The following is a 15,609-nucleotide window of genomic DNA, read 5'->3' as shown; positions in this document are numbered from 1 at the left end:
TCTCAAAAGTGAAGCTGAAGTAATTAAAACTAGTGCGAGCGCGCCCAGTCTTTACATGTTAACTGATGTATTAAGGAAATCGTTTAAATAGAAAATCTGGAACATGTCAGGATCTGTATTCATTTTATTGGCATTTCCTGTTTTATTTTGAAGTCTTGGTTCTGTTGTGTTGCTGTTTGTTTTACTTCCTGGTTTTTCCCTCCTGTTTTGATTGCTGTCTCCGGCCTAATGTCTTTCACCTGTGTCTTGTTTCCTGTGTATTTAAACCCCGCCTCATTTCTCATGTCTTTGCCAGATTGTCTTTGTTACCCTAGTGTTCAAGCTCTCTCGCGTTTAAGTCCTGTTTGATTCCCTGTGTATGATCTGTTTTTGGTATTTTTGTGACCCTCGATTCTGCCTGTTCCTGATCTGCCCTTTTGCCTGGTTTGACTGTCTTTTTGGTATTTTGACCTCTGCTACGTTTCTTGGATTAAAGATTTGGATTTCGGACATTGTACTTGTGCCTGACTCTCTCTGCATTTGGATCCACACACACCTGCCCTTTACAGAACAGGAATACAGAGTTGGGGAAAAACACTTCCTCCCACATTACAACTCTATATTTCCATTGAGTTGTTTACAGTGGAGGAGTACTCACAGTCTTTGGGGATGTGGATGGCTCCCTGAGCGAATGGAGGCGTGAGGAAGGACAGAGGGAGGAGGAGGAGGATCAGGGGGAGGGCGGGGGAGCTCGGCCCCCTATAGCCCATCCACCGACGCTGTGACACACACATCTCTCAATGTCCCATCAAAAGTGACGCAAGACACCCACACACTCATCAACACATAAAAAAATACGCACACACACACACACGCTCCCCAGCTTGTGCGCCCGACCAGACACACACTCCAGGGACCTCCCAGACCCTCCGGAGAGCGGAGAGGAGTAAACAACGGTGTGTTTTAAGTTGGTGGGTGTGTGTCGCTTTCACACTGAGGCTCTGAGTGAGGCTCTCTGCCTCTCACTGTCAGGTCCACTGTCCCGTCTCCGGCTGCCGACTGTCTGTGGAGGGGAGAGTAAGGAGAAGGGGGGAGAGGAGAGAGAGAGGATTGACCCAGAGAACAAAGGATGGATGAGGGGGGAGGAAGGGAGGGCGCACAGGACAGGGAGAGAGAAGAAAAGAAAGCAAAGAGATCATTAATTTCAACAAACATAGATCATCTCAGAACAAGACGAATATTAATATATTCTGAAGGGGGAAATTTTATTTAATATTGACCTACAAATGAAAAAAATCTCAATTAACTCCAGGGTGTGTGTGATGTTATAAATTAATTGTAATATTTAATCACAGTTTGGAGCCCAAATATTTCACAAAAATATAAGACAATGGAAGCCTGTGTTTGTATGTATGTATGTGTGTGTGTGTGTGTGTGTGTGTGTGTGTGTGTGTGTGTGTGTGTGTGTGTCAAAGATGAAGGGATCGGGTCATCTGATAAAGACAAGATCAGATCAAAGCAGCAGGAAACATCTTCTCTGCTAATGACATTACAAAGACAGATTGTGTGTGTGTGTGTATTTCTGCCACATCAGCTGCATTTCCATTCATCTCAACATCTTCTCTTTTGTCCCTGCCTGGTGACTGAACACTGACCCGTGACAGCAGGAGTGTCGGGGTGGGGTGGGAGGAGGTGGTGGGGGTGGGGGTGGTGAAAGCAGGCACAGATGGATCAGGCTTTCCCCCTTTTGTTTCCTCATATCGCTGCCCGGCCACACGGGCCAAAAGCCTCACAACCTCCAAGTTTGGTCATTTTCTTGTTTCTACATGAAGTGAGGGATTACACGCTCCTCAGTGGGTTGATCTAAAAGCTGGTGAAAGCCGCTCTGCACTTTTAAAAACTCACAGTGTAATCTAAAAATAACCGACTGTGACACTTCAAAGGCCTTGAAATGAGGCAGTGGCTCCGTTTATGGGAATATTTTTAAGAAACCAAACGGTAATGAAATAAAAGCCAGGGGTTCTCTCTGATGAGAAAATAAGCAAAGAGAGATTCTGCATTCTCAGACCCACGACTGTGTCTCTCTCAGAAAACTTTATCCAAGCAGCATCAGGATTTACTTGTTGTTGCAAATTAACCTAATTTCAAGGAGGCATTACTTCATTCAGGTCACAACCGACTACGATGCATCTGAAAATTAGAGATACAAAATATTTCCCCGCTGTGACGACAAACTGGTCGGTCTGTACTGACACCACAGCTGACACACTGGAGTCCTTGAAATAAGAAGAGACAACAAGGGCAGAGGAGGTTACAGGAGGTGTCATAACTTATCAATCTCTGAGTGTAATCGCCTGGAGTCCTCTGCCCAGGACTGTCTGAGAGGCTTCTCTTAAAACACACACACACACACACACACACACACACACACACACACACACACACACACACACACACACATACAAAAAACACGGGGTGAGGGGCAAGAAGGAGTGACAGCTGGCTAACGTAGACCCCCCCCATCTAATAATTACGCAACCTGTCCCCAACACACACATCTCTCTCTCACTTACACACACACACACACACACACACACACACGCACACACGTGCACGCTCACACACAGATAGACAGGAAACATACATGACCCCCATTTCAGCTCCTATTGTTGTCAGATCCTCACCCATGTAGTCTGCTGTTGTTGTCAATTATGACTCTTGACTCTCTCTCTCTCTCTCTCACACACACACACACACACACACACACACACATCTGTCCTCCTTCATGGTCATTTAAATACACAGGCACACACATGTGAACACACACCTGCCCCTGGCCCTTAGGGCCGCTGTTACCTGCCAGGCTTATTTACAAAATAAATGACCCAAACAAAACAGTGGGACATGAAGTGTGTGTGTGTGTGTGTGTGTGTGTGTGTGTGTGTTTGTGTGCTAATGGGGGAAAGATAACGACCAGCAGTAGGGGTTCCCTGATGTAGTGGGGGCTAACAGAAAATGTAGCAGACGTGCAGAAAATAAATGATGGCTGATGATGTAAATGTCCCAGCATGCTCCAGTTCTAGTGATAATAATATCTGCCCCACACTTTGTGACAGTATACACACTGATTCTGGTTTGTGGTCGTTAATAAAAAAGAAGAAGCGATTATTCATGTGGACTTCCTTTAATTTAAATATTCATGGACCTCCCAATGCGGCGCTGAGTTAAGGAGGGGGGAGGGCCGCGGCTCATTAATGAATTGAGTGTTATGCACGATGGCGGATCGTCTCCTTTTCAGACGTGGAGTGTGTCGGTGTGTCTTTATTGAGGTAGCAGCTTAAAGATCCTTGACCTCTGTTGACGGAGAATCCTCTCAGTTGCTATTCAGCGTGCACGATGACATTTAATGCGGAGTATTGTTCACTTTTCATCGTCCCTTTGTCACTCTGGGTTTGTGGATCATTATGGCCTCTTGAATTAAATCAGACTGAGCCATTAGACAGCTGGAAAGTCCATTTAGGATTTAGAGATGAGTGATGTGCAGGAAGGGTTTTCAGAGCCTTTTAGTGCTGTGAGTTGGAGCATCCTACACATCAGTGGTAGAGCCTGATGTCAAAGTATTGAATATACATGTTAAAGATTCATGTTTTAATGCCTGCGTTCATGCTTTACTTCCTCATTGCATGGGGTCTCACAGGCCACTCTGCTGCATGTGTAAAAATGTAAGAATAAAAACTGTAGCACTGACACGATTTGTCAATTAATCAATGAATGAACTGACAGGGAGTTCATTTGCTACAATGTCGTCCATCCGGTGGTTAGGTTTGCTGGTTTTCTTTGTTTGATGCTAAACTGAAAGGTTTTAGGTTTTAGACTCTCAATTGAACAGAACAAAATGTTTGAAGACTTTGTCTCTGGGAACATATGATGGAAATTTTTCACTATTGTCTGATTGTTTTTAGATCAAACAATCAATTGATGGACTGAGTAATTTTGTCCCGATGCCAGAACCCAGTTGTGAGAGAGAGGTGCTCATAAAAATGTTATGTTCATGCGTTGCTTTTAATTATCACAGTGTGCTCACAACAATTAAGCTTCATGAGCAGCAGCGGTGGATTTGTGGACTCCTTTGCCCCAGGTTTTGCCTGTCAGGATACATAGAGACTAATGCCCTGCCCTGTGATTGGTGGAGGTTGTCGCTGTAGCTTGAAAGGTAGACTACAGGTACGACTGGAAAACATCTCCTCTGCTTTTGTGTAAAGACAAACCTTTTAAATTTATGTTTTTATTAAGAATTAATATTGTCTTAAAATATACTCAAATTGACTGTCAATCAGCAATAAGGCAGTAAAGATTGATTAGGTATCATGCAATCTATTATAAAGTTTAAGGCCTCTATAATTATAAAACACGTGAGTAGTGTTTTCGTTATATTGCAATTGCAATTACTGTTAATTTGGGAATCTTGTCAAACAATTTCATAATAATGTGTTATTTGTAGAATCTTTGTAAATATATCAACAAAGGAAACGACAGTCACATATTTATTTCTAACATACAGTAGGTTAACCAATATTAAAAATAATTTGCCTCAAAGTGAGATCATGTAACTTTTACCAAAAAGCAGCCGTTGTGGTTACAAATGAAATTTACTAGCTAATGGTAAATGAGCAAACGTTGTGTACCAGTAAAGAAGACATGAGTCATAAAGTGACTCAGTAAGATCAGTTACACTTTAGATAACGTTAGCCATCATTCGCTCCTGGTCACACCAGAACACATACAGCTGCAGCAGAAAAAACCTTGAGTGTGTCAAACTGAAGAGTTGTGTTAGTGTCGCTGTGTAATTGCAAAATGAATCAATGTATTGTATTGTCCTTTAAATATTTGTCTTTTTTGACCTTATTAAAACCCATACATGTTTGCCACAAAATGAGTTTGTTCATTTCATTACAGAATAAGGCAATGACCACAGAACATCTATTTAGCATTTATAAACATTATTTTAACACAATAACGTTAAACAAATGGTTTATAAAACATTATAATGAACTTGTGAGAAGATATAAGTGTTTATAAATGTATTTGTCAGCAGCTGTAATTTCCTCTGTGGACATCCATAAGTGCATGAACAGATAATGAAAGATACAGTTGTAATAATAGAAATCATGTCCGCATAGGAGAAGTTATAATTAGTGTAGCGTATCAATGATTTATTGTTTAGAATTTAAAATGCCCTTATATCTACTTACAACCACATTATAGTGTGTTATAAACGTATTTAATATTTATATCGCACTCAGAAACATTAAATCAGAAGGGTTAGAGTGTTACCTATACATAACAGGAATCTGCAGCGTGTTATCCTACAGTTACATCACTTATTATTATATATAACATATGTTTGGAGTTATTTAAACCACAAAGAGGTTTAACCTCTATGAACATACTATTATAAAATCTCCAATTACAGATATCCAAATTGACTTATGTTGTCTTTGGGAGGGGTAGTGCTGCATAATAAGTCTACATCAATCATAGAGCATATATGGTAATCCTCTGTATTTTACCCGGTTTTACAGCTGAGACCACAAACAGAAGTGATGTGTCCTCCAAGTCTGAAACATGCTGTATATCAATGTTTATGAGTAATTGTCATGAAATTAGGAAGTATCAAACTGAAAAAAAACAATAATGAAGGAGTTTTTAGAGCTGTTAAAGGGGGCCAGGGGTCTACAGGACCCCAAACACAGCATTAGGTTTAAAAGCAGCGTTGGCATCCACGGTTTCTAGCACGTTTGTTGACAAAATGGGCGATGAAACACATGCTGTAAATTTCATTGACAGCTTTATGGCGCCAATTCAGACCCTGTGGGCAGCCATATTTCCGTTCTGTACCAGTTAACATTGAACACACTGTACCAATTTCCTCCTTGACGCCCCCCAACCTCCCTCCTCCGGGGTCCTGAGCCATCCCACAGAACCTGAGGGGCTTTTGAGGGCAGAGGCAGGTGGACCAGGCAGTCCACTGGGAGGCCTGAGGGGAGGTGTGGGAGGAGGGGGAGGCAGGGCGGGTGCAGGTTGGATGGTCTACAGGGAGGCCTGGGGTGCGAGGGGATCAGGGGGGCGGGGATAACAGAGTAAGGATGAGGGAGGAAGGGGTGGGGGGGTGCAGGTGGATTGATAGTGCGCGACAGAGCGAGAAATTAATTCATTGATAGATTCCGATCTGCAGGAAAGAACTGGGAAGTGTGGATGGAGAGATTAAGCAAAAGCGGAGACGGAGGGAGGGGAGACAGAAGAGGATATGTCCCCCTAAATGCGCACACACACATGCACGCACACACGCACGCACACACGCACGCACACACACACACACACACACACACACAAAGAGACATACAAAGGTGAGGAGAGAAAGAGTTATTCCCAGTTTGTCCCTCCCAGTTGGCCGCGTAACCTAAATTCACCTAAATTCATTATTCATTACATACCTCACATTTACTACTACTACTACACACACACACACACACACACACACACACACAAGAGTGCTGACCATGCTACAGCCTGGAGCAAAGAGGTGGGGTGAGCAACCTATAGGTGATTTCATCTAGATGTGTGTGTGTGTGTGTGTGTGTGTGTGTGTGTGTGTGTGTGTGTGTGTGTGCGTGTGTCCGTGTGTGTGTGTGTGTGTCTCAGTCTGTAGATCACATCGCTGATGTCCTTCACATCAGGCCTCATGAATATGTAATAGAACTGTCATTTTAATAAAGCACCACTGAGTTATACCTGCCTGTGTGTGTGTGTGTGTTGTGTGTGTGTGTGTGTGTGTGTTTGTCTGTGTGTGTTTGTGTGAACATATCTGCCAAACGCTCAACAACGACATATTTAATTCATTTTCATGAAAATATCTGCTTGAGAGAATTAAAACAAACAACAACAGATTTTCTAAATCTACAACATAAAAACAAATGTTTTCTCTTTCCAGGAGAAATCAGACAGTGTTTATTTGACGCCGTTGGATTTTTAATTTTTAGTCCTGAGCAAACTCAGGAGTCAAACTATGTAAACATCTGGCATCTGTAGTTGTACACAGCTGTATAAGTCTTGTCTGTGTTCTGCTTCAGACATGTGAACGGTTCATTACATGTAACATCTATTTCCTTGTTTCCGGGAGTTCAAACGTTTTCACTAGTTTCTGCCATGGCTGGTGATGCGGGACGGAAACCTCTGAACGTCAGATATCGGGGTCGCCTAACAATAAAACATGAGTATGGGTCAAAATAAGCTGTTTGCAGAGACGACCTACCGGCTTGTTCTTTTTACAGGATGAGAGTCTCAATGTATTTGTCAAAACAAATAAGTGGCATATGTATATACTACTAATTTGTTTTGTAAGTGTATATAGTTCTAATTTGTAGTGTTGAAGTGTACACAGTATATAGACGTAACTTCTCTGAGACAGGGTTGGTATGTTTGTTTGTACGTGAGCTGACTTTATCTCTGTCAACGTGTGGATTTATTTCTTTGAGCCACAGTGACTCAACATTTCTGTTGAAATAGTTTGGGTTTTACTCCAAGCTGTTTACATGACTGCAGATTAGAGTAAGAGCTTCACCAAGAGTCATATTAGGTCTCCATTGCCGGTGTAAATGTATCATTGGATCCAGACAGACTTTTAACAAAAAAAACATGGAGAAAAACTGTGCAGCGGATATATCCTCACACACTAAACATTACTGGGTTAAAAATAGATCTAGCGTGGGATCAATAGCACCAAGACAATCCTAGGTTAAGAGTCCCTGATAGCAGTGGGTGGCTGGGTGGTTGTGAGTGTTGTTTTATACCACTGATGGGTCGGTGAATCAAAACAACTCTTTGTCTTCTGTGGTTTTCTAGTCAACCCTTTATTGTGTCTGGGCTTTATTGGCCCCAAGCTGGAACTATTTTCAGACGCTGATATTTAGCGTATAGTGTGGGTCAAACTCCAAAAACACTGGATCCTACGTTTCCCATAACGCAACTTCATTAGACCCCCTGGTAAATGCCCTCCTCTGTCAAACAGGCCTGAGTTTCTGATACAGGCTTTCTGTAAAAAAGACAAAGGTAAGGTGACATCACAATGACATCATCAGGGTTATTTTTTTAGACTTAAAATGCCCCTTTAAATTCTTGGCAACAAAAATATTGAAACTAAATGACCAGATTGTATTTCATATCTAGGAAAACTGATGTACAGCCTCTTGGAAAATGAACCTTTCTATAATTAGTAACAATGAAAATCTTGTCTTCCATTCTTTGCCTCATCTGAAGTCAATTTACTGTCCTCATGGCTGGACGCCCACTGCAGCTGGATGGTTCACTGTCCAAATATGAGATGTGATTTCACCATGTTCAGTTCCCAGCATTCAGTCTTGTGACAGTCAGATATCTGCCTTGTAACTCACACACTTTTCTTTTTCTGCTTTATGGTGTAACACACAAGTCACCCGTCTGATGTCAACATCAGCGCCCTTATTTTCGGTCAATGACCTGAACTCTGTGAATGAGAGACACACACACACACACACACACACTGAGACACACACACATACGCTCAGACATCCACAGCCACGTGTCCGTGTTAAGCTGCCTTTGTGTCCATGTCTAACTAGACTGGGAATCCCTGTGGATGAGAGGAGATGAATAACTCAATAAACACGAGAAGGTTTCTGACCCCGGAACAAAGCACATCCACTGACTGGCTTCCAAACACCCGCTGTCATTGTCTTCTTCTCTTCCTTTGTTTTCTCACTGTTTGTGCCGATTCTTCCGTCCTTAACTACTTTTCTGTCTGTGCGGCTTCTGTTTCTGCCTCTGCACCAGTGACGTGTCTGAGAAACTGCTCTAGGCAACGTTTAACCATGAAAACTCAACTGTCTTATCAGCCTCGAACATAAAAGAAGGGCTGTAGTAAGAGAACAGCAACCAACCCCCATTAACTGAGACACTGTCGATTTGTCCAAATCATGTTCTGGTGATGGGAATAATCACTGGCTGAGAAGTTTTAGCTAATGGCGCTAATGGTGTGGTTCTACTGATGGTAATGTAGTAGTAGTGAGTTGGTAACCACTTTGTCCTAGATTGAAATGTCTCAACAATTATGAGATGAATTTAGTACATTCATGTTCCCCAGAGGACGACTACCACCGACTTCTGTGATTCTCTCGTCTTTTCCTCAAGCGTCACCAAGAGGTCTCTCTGTCCTGGTTTTGAACAAGCTCTTTCTTAGAAACATCTACAAAGGTCAGTCAAATGTTTCCACAACCGTTGGATGGATCGACATCAATTCAAGCTTTGACTGAATCTCTTTTATCGGCCCTCTTTCTCTTTGTGACCTCTTCTTTTGCACTCATTTAATGGCACAGAAAATTAGATCCACAAACTGTTTATCTTGATGCATCCAACGACTTATATTCACATAACAGTGGATGAAAACGTACATTCATTCTCGTTTTCTTTTTCCGGTTTTCAGGAAATTTGGTTAAAATCTGAGAACTGGGGAATGTTTGAAATATGCGCTTGAAAAAATGACTCAAAAACAATCAAAAAGTAGCTAAAGTTCTGTTGATTGGTATTTATCAAATGATCAGCTCTAGGGTCTATAGATATGTATGTTTGTCCGTCAGACTATTGAATTATGCCATTGTGGCATTTCTGTCTATTTGCCTCTCAGATGGGATGGGGGAGACTTTTACCCGCTGGTCCCTGAGCTCGACCCAGAGCCTTTCACATTCAAATCAGCTCTTATTGGCGTGACATTGTTTAGCCACCTCTGGATCACCCCCACCCTCCTCCAACCACACCCACACACACACACACACACACACACGCACACACACACACACACACACAACTCTGCAAACACAAAGCCAGTTTCCATGTGTTTGTTTCAGATTTGCCCCTCTCCACACGACAAACGAAGCGAGCTTCACAGGAGCGCATAAATCAGTCATTAGTGACGGTATGTTCCTGGATAAACAGCAGCTCCCGCGCTGGGTGGCTTCCCGCCTCGACTGGGGTCTGTTAGATTTAGCTGAGGGGCGAGTGGCACCAGCTGTGAAAGGCCACAGTGTAACAGAGCGCTCTGGGCGGTATATACAAGACCCACAGCCATACATCTATCACTGCCTTCACACAAAATAAACACTGAGGAGAGAGCGGGGAGAGGAGGCAGTGGGGTCATGTACAGTAATTTATCTATGAATAAAATTAAGTGGAAAATAACAATAAGATATCAGCATTTAGCAGGTCCCGTTATAGAGGGATCTTGGTTTAAAATGATGTAATCCTCTTAGTGAACCATAATTGGCCAGTCTCATCTAATGATGTTCATACAGTTTGGATTAAAACATGAAATCATGACAACATTCAGAGCGATAAATCCAGAATAACGCTGTCAAGCCTCAGTTAATGAATAAAGCGCCCCAGCCTGTGAGACGACGTGCTTCAGTGCAATGTCAATCAATACATGACATGATCATATATCACATGTGTGGGACGGGTGCAGTTAACCAACCCCATTAAAAACACAGCTGACCAGCAAGATCAGTGAGCAAGACTGACTCTGTTTCTCCTTCTCTCATCTGCTCTTCTTCTTTTCTAAGAAAAAGCTACTTCAAAACCAGGGCAGAGACGAAATGCCTCACACACTCAGGATGATGATTATCTGTTGAGACTCATGTTGCTATTCTCTCTGTTGTATCTACGTCTGATTGGATGTTTTAGCACGAAATGAGTAAAAGTAAATCAGGCTTTAAAGAGAAATCTACAGCATAAACATAAATGTGCTACTTTTCCAGGTAAAATCAGTCTGTATTTCCTGAATAAAGGCTTGTGACGCTCCTTCAGTCCTGAGCAAAGTCAAACAACTGTATGTAAGGATCTGTGATTCTATAGTTGTACACATCTGTATAAGTCTTGTCTGTGTCCTGTTTCAGACATGTGAATGGTCAATTACATGTAACCAAGTGGCAACCTCCGAGGCCGAAAAATTAACGGAAGTACCAAAAACTGCAGTTCCTCTAATGACCACTGGAGTCTGGGTCCAAAAATCAGTCAATCCCCCTAGACTCCCATGTTAAAATGAAATTAACATGTTTACAGCCTTGTACAAAAAGCTCCTTCATGACAACTGTACAGCGGGTGAATTTTAATATAACTCACCCATTTCAATGTTATTGAGGCTTAAAGTTATGCATAACTCAGAGCATGGCTACTTTGAGTGACAGGTGAGTAAGCATGTGCTTGCCACAAACCGGCATTCACAGAAGTCTCGGCTCCACACATGCCCCACCTCTTTGCCAATTTTTGGATTAGCCAGGAGTTAGGGGCGGGATCAGGCACTGCCAAGATGGCAACAGCAGAGCAGCCCACTCTGATCTTAAAAACGGAAACCTCTGAACGTAAGACATAAATATGAGATGGTTCAACTTTGGAACATATCTGTGAATATGCCTGAACAGCGTCACACCATAAAGATCTCTGGGACATTTTGCTCGCACCTTTCTGAATTAATTTAGTGAAATCTTCATTTTGAATGATACCTGTCTTTATTTATCAAAAAGGTACAGGTTGCAGTGAAAAAGTTGTGATGCTGATGCTAATTATTCTTCATGTATATGGAAAGATGTTCTGTAAATGTTTGGTACAAATCTAAATGAAAAACAACGACAGTGTCGGGCCTTATGGATTTAACCAAAAGTCAAATATCTCTGACCAACGTTACATTCAGGTACATTACTGGTCTACGTGAAAAGAAAACACTTAGTTTGTTAGGTGATTTTGATGAGATCCTAGTACTATTCCTTATTACATAAATTAAATTATAAAAACGAGATATATATTTTAGTAAAACGGCTCTTCTGGATGGTTGATTATAAAAAACTTGGGACACGTTTTAGGGTAAGGACCTTGTTTTTGTGGCAGATTTTATTTCTCAAGTTTGGGACACAAACTATTTGCAGAGTTTGTTTCACCACTGCTGCAGTATTTTCTGTGCCTCATGAGTTCATGGGGTCTGGATATTTGTATGTGCATGATTCAGTCGATAAATAATATCACGGACTATCTTGTGACTTCTACAGGAAGGAACATGGCGGCAGCTGATATCTGATAATGTGTTTTCAGCTGTTATTGCCTGTTAAGAGGTAAACAAGCTCACTGATTGATACCAGAGTGTAGTGAGCCGAGCTCTTCAGGGCCACATCAAGAGGAAGTCAAAGCTCAAACCCTTACTATTATTATTGGTGGCTTCATTATTACAAGCAAACCATTCATCATAAACATTAATTTCATCTGCTGTTAACATAAAAATATTGATCATAGATTAATGTAGTGAGTAAAAGGGACTAGCCTGGAAAGCATGGCTGTAAAACTTTGTGAGCCCTGAGGCAATAACCAGCCTAAATAGAAAATTACCCTACATTATGTAGATTAGTTCCACTGAAATGTTTGCACCTCTGGCGCCATGATCATCATCATCATCATCACACACACACACACACAGACATACAATATCATGCAACCACTTGCACATCCTCTCTTGCGCCCACCACATCCACCCACACACACACGCACACACCACAACCCAGCGGCTCGTCTGGCTCCCCTCCTCAGACTCTGAACCTTTTTTCTTCTTCACAGCTGCTGCCAGTCCACTGAGAGCAGAGACTCCCAGCAGCTTCGACAGACGCTCACATCACACCTAATCCCTGCTGGCAGGTAGAAGAAGTTTCCCCCGCGCTTTGATTTTTGGCTCTTCACATGATAACCTTCATCGTTTTGATCTTCAAGGTGTGAGGGCAAGAGCCAGAGGCTGCTCACCAGCTCAAGAGGATCGATTGGAAAAAGGCGCATTCACTTCAGCTCTGGAGGTGATTGTTTTAGACACAAACACTTAGATAAAGACAATTCTGTGATGAGCTGTCGGCGCCCCAACCTTAGGAAAACACATGCAAATAGACAAAACACAAGCCATTGAAGAAAACATCTTCACCAACACACGCACCAACCCTGTCTCCTAGAGACTGCGTTTCTATACAACTTAACTGCAAAGCTCTACAACTGTTAACAGCAGCAGAGTCACCAGGTGGTTGGGCTGCACGGCGAGCGAACAGAACGCACAAGAATCCCGTTGTGGTTTAGGCAACAGAAGCTCTTTGGTAAAGTTCGGGTTATTAGACATGGGGTTGTGCGAGGTACTTATCGACAGTCAGTGCATTACCTGCAGTAGATTGAGATCAGAGCGCTCCCAGTTTAGCAGGAGCACTGGCACAGACGCTGAGTGATGAGCTGCTGTGGACGGGGTCATCTGCAAAAATGTGTGTTAGCCACTGAAAGAAAGCTAACATCAGTTGTAGTGTAAACCATATTTGAATATTTAGCTCTGTCCGACTCAAACAGCTGATCTGTGGGGTAATACAGGGTTCACAACATGTAGTAAAGCGCTGTTTGACACCAAGATAAAGAAATATATGACATGTTTTTGCAGATGGCCCCGTCCACAGCAGCTCATCCCTCAGCTCCTGCTGCTTCTCTACACTTGGTAGCGCACTGATCCGACTCTACTGCAGGTAATATACACGGACTATAGATAAGTACCTCACACAATGACACGTCAAATAACCTGAATTATCACTTTAAAGTTGCTGAGATCTAAGTAAAATGTTGAGTCTAAAGTTACGGCGAACGTTTTCTCCTGCGTTCACCCCAAGTGGAAATTGTTCATCAGATATTTTGACGGAAAACAAACAAGTCATGTTTGAACATTTTACTGATGCGGTCAGTGTCAACATATTTACGCCCTGCCAAGTACATTAATTAACATTTCCTCATTATGTTAACAGAAAACGTAATCTGATTGCAATTATTTCCCACAAAGCATATTTGTTGTTGCAAATTAGTCGCATAGAAACATAATTGTGTAAGAACACATGCAAATATGTGAAACACAAGCAAATGAGGACAACATCTTCACCTATTTGACAACCTACACACACAGACACACACACACACACACACACACACACACACACACACACACACACACACACACACACACACACACACAGCATTTAAATAAAAAATAAAAATCTGCGCAATAAGAAAACATAAAATACAGAAATGCACACGGATAATTCACACAGAATACAAACAGTTTTGTTTAAAACATTCTGGCTGCTCAATGATTTGCATTATTGCAGGTATTTGGTATTAAACTTATACTAATATCTGAATCATACAATCAAAATATTAAAACTACAAAAAAACATGTTTGAAGTGTTTCTGTATTTGGTTGTTTTTTTCTCACTTTGCAGGATTTTTCTTTCTAAATGCTTCTTTTGTTTTCTCTATCATGCATCATTGAAGTTGCAGCGCTTTGAGCTCTCGGGGCCACTGTAAAAAGACGTTAAAAATAATATATGACTAAATATCATCCTGGAAGTCGACATCTCCTGTCATGTCTCTCTGTCCTTTGTCCAAGAAGCCACAACTCTGTCTCCAAGTTACACCACTCCCATGTGGGAGATCGCGTTTCTTCATCTCCACTCAACTCAGAGAGCCTCTCTCTCTCTATCTCCCGTTCTCCTTCATCTTTTCCTCCTCCTCCTCCTCCTCACCCCACCCTCAGATAACAGGAAGGAAGGTTTAAATTAAAAGGAGATTTGATGCTTATCATATTATTCAATCAGTCGGTGAAAATGTCAATTTGCATTGTGTGTGTATATGAAGCCAGTCTCTCTCCCATCCCATTCTCTTTCCCCCATCACCATGGTAACCCCCTGACTCCAGCAGCACACACGGCAATATTTCTCTCCCCCATCCCCCACGCTGCCCCTCCTTCTCTTCTCCCATCCCCCACTCCGTCCCTCCATACCTCTCCCTCGCTTTCTCTCTGGTGCCACTCCCTGTATCGCCTCGATTCACCTCTCCTTCTCTCTCACACACACACACACGTATATAAATGCACACATACAGTGTTTGCCATTGTCTCATTCTCCACCTGCCTTTCCTCCCTGGTTTGACTCGACTGGTCTGCAGTGTGTTAAAGCAGACGTCTGGTTTTCGGGAAACATTTCTGTGTTTTTTTTCTTGCCTTTTGTGCAGCTTCTTAACGCAGAGCGACACATTTACAGGGAGACGGACAGATGGTCAGCTGTGGGAGAAGTTATACTGCAGGTGTAAAGAGATAAATACACACAGAGGGAGGGGAAATGAGAGAGCAGGTAGCAATTAAAACTCACAAATATGGAGTTTTATTTTTGCAAATGGGAGGCTCTGCTGCAAAGAAGATACTCTCATACTTTTGCATTGCAACAGACATTATTTTTTATGTCTGAATTAATTAGTATGGTGCCGTCTGGTCAGTTGATCCTATAAGCAAACAGGGTTCGTGTCAACTATGACTTTTTGTGTGTATTGTATTTGTATATATCAGTATTTATGTAAATATATATGAGTATGTCTCTTTAAAAATGTTTTTTTCTCAAGTTATTCAGTTTTTGAAAATTGAATCTAGAGCATTGATAATCGATCAGTCAAAACAGTTAATCAATTATCAAAATAGGCGGAGATGAAGTGATTGGG

General features: G+C 42.0%; 1 protein-coding gene across 3 annotated transcripts in view; it reads right to left on the bottom strand.

Annotated features, from left to right (window-relative positions):
- Positions 1-15,609, bottom strand: part of LOC130174695 (neural cell adhesion molecule L1.1-like) — a 51,969-nt gene that overhangs the window by 31,453 nt on the left and 4,907 nt on the right. For all 3 annotated transcript variants that reach the window (XM_056384798.1, XM_056384799.1, XM_056384800.1), the window contains exon 2: positions 638-1,042. In XM_056384798.1, coding sequence (XP_056240773.1) covers positions 638-773 — 136 coding nt within the window. In that variant the 5' untranslated portion in view covers positions 774-1,042. The remainder of the gene's footprint in view (positions 1-637; positions 1,043-15,609) is intronic.

This window comes from Seriola aureovittata, chromosome 9 (genome assembly GCF_021018895.1).
Source record: "Seriola aureovittata isolate HTS-2021-v1 ecotype China chromosome 9, ASM2101889v1, whole genome shotgun sequence".
In the NCBI taxonomy this organism is placed as follows: Eukaryota; Metazoa; Chordata; class Actinopteri; order Carangiformes; family Carangidae; genus Seriola; species Seriola aureovittata.
Note: the sequence above shows the minus strand (reverse complement) of the source record. Positions and strands in the feature narration are given on the sequence as shown.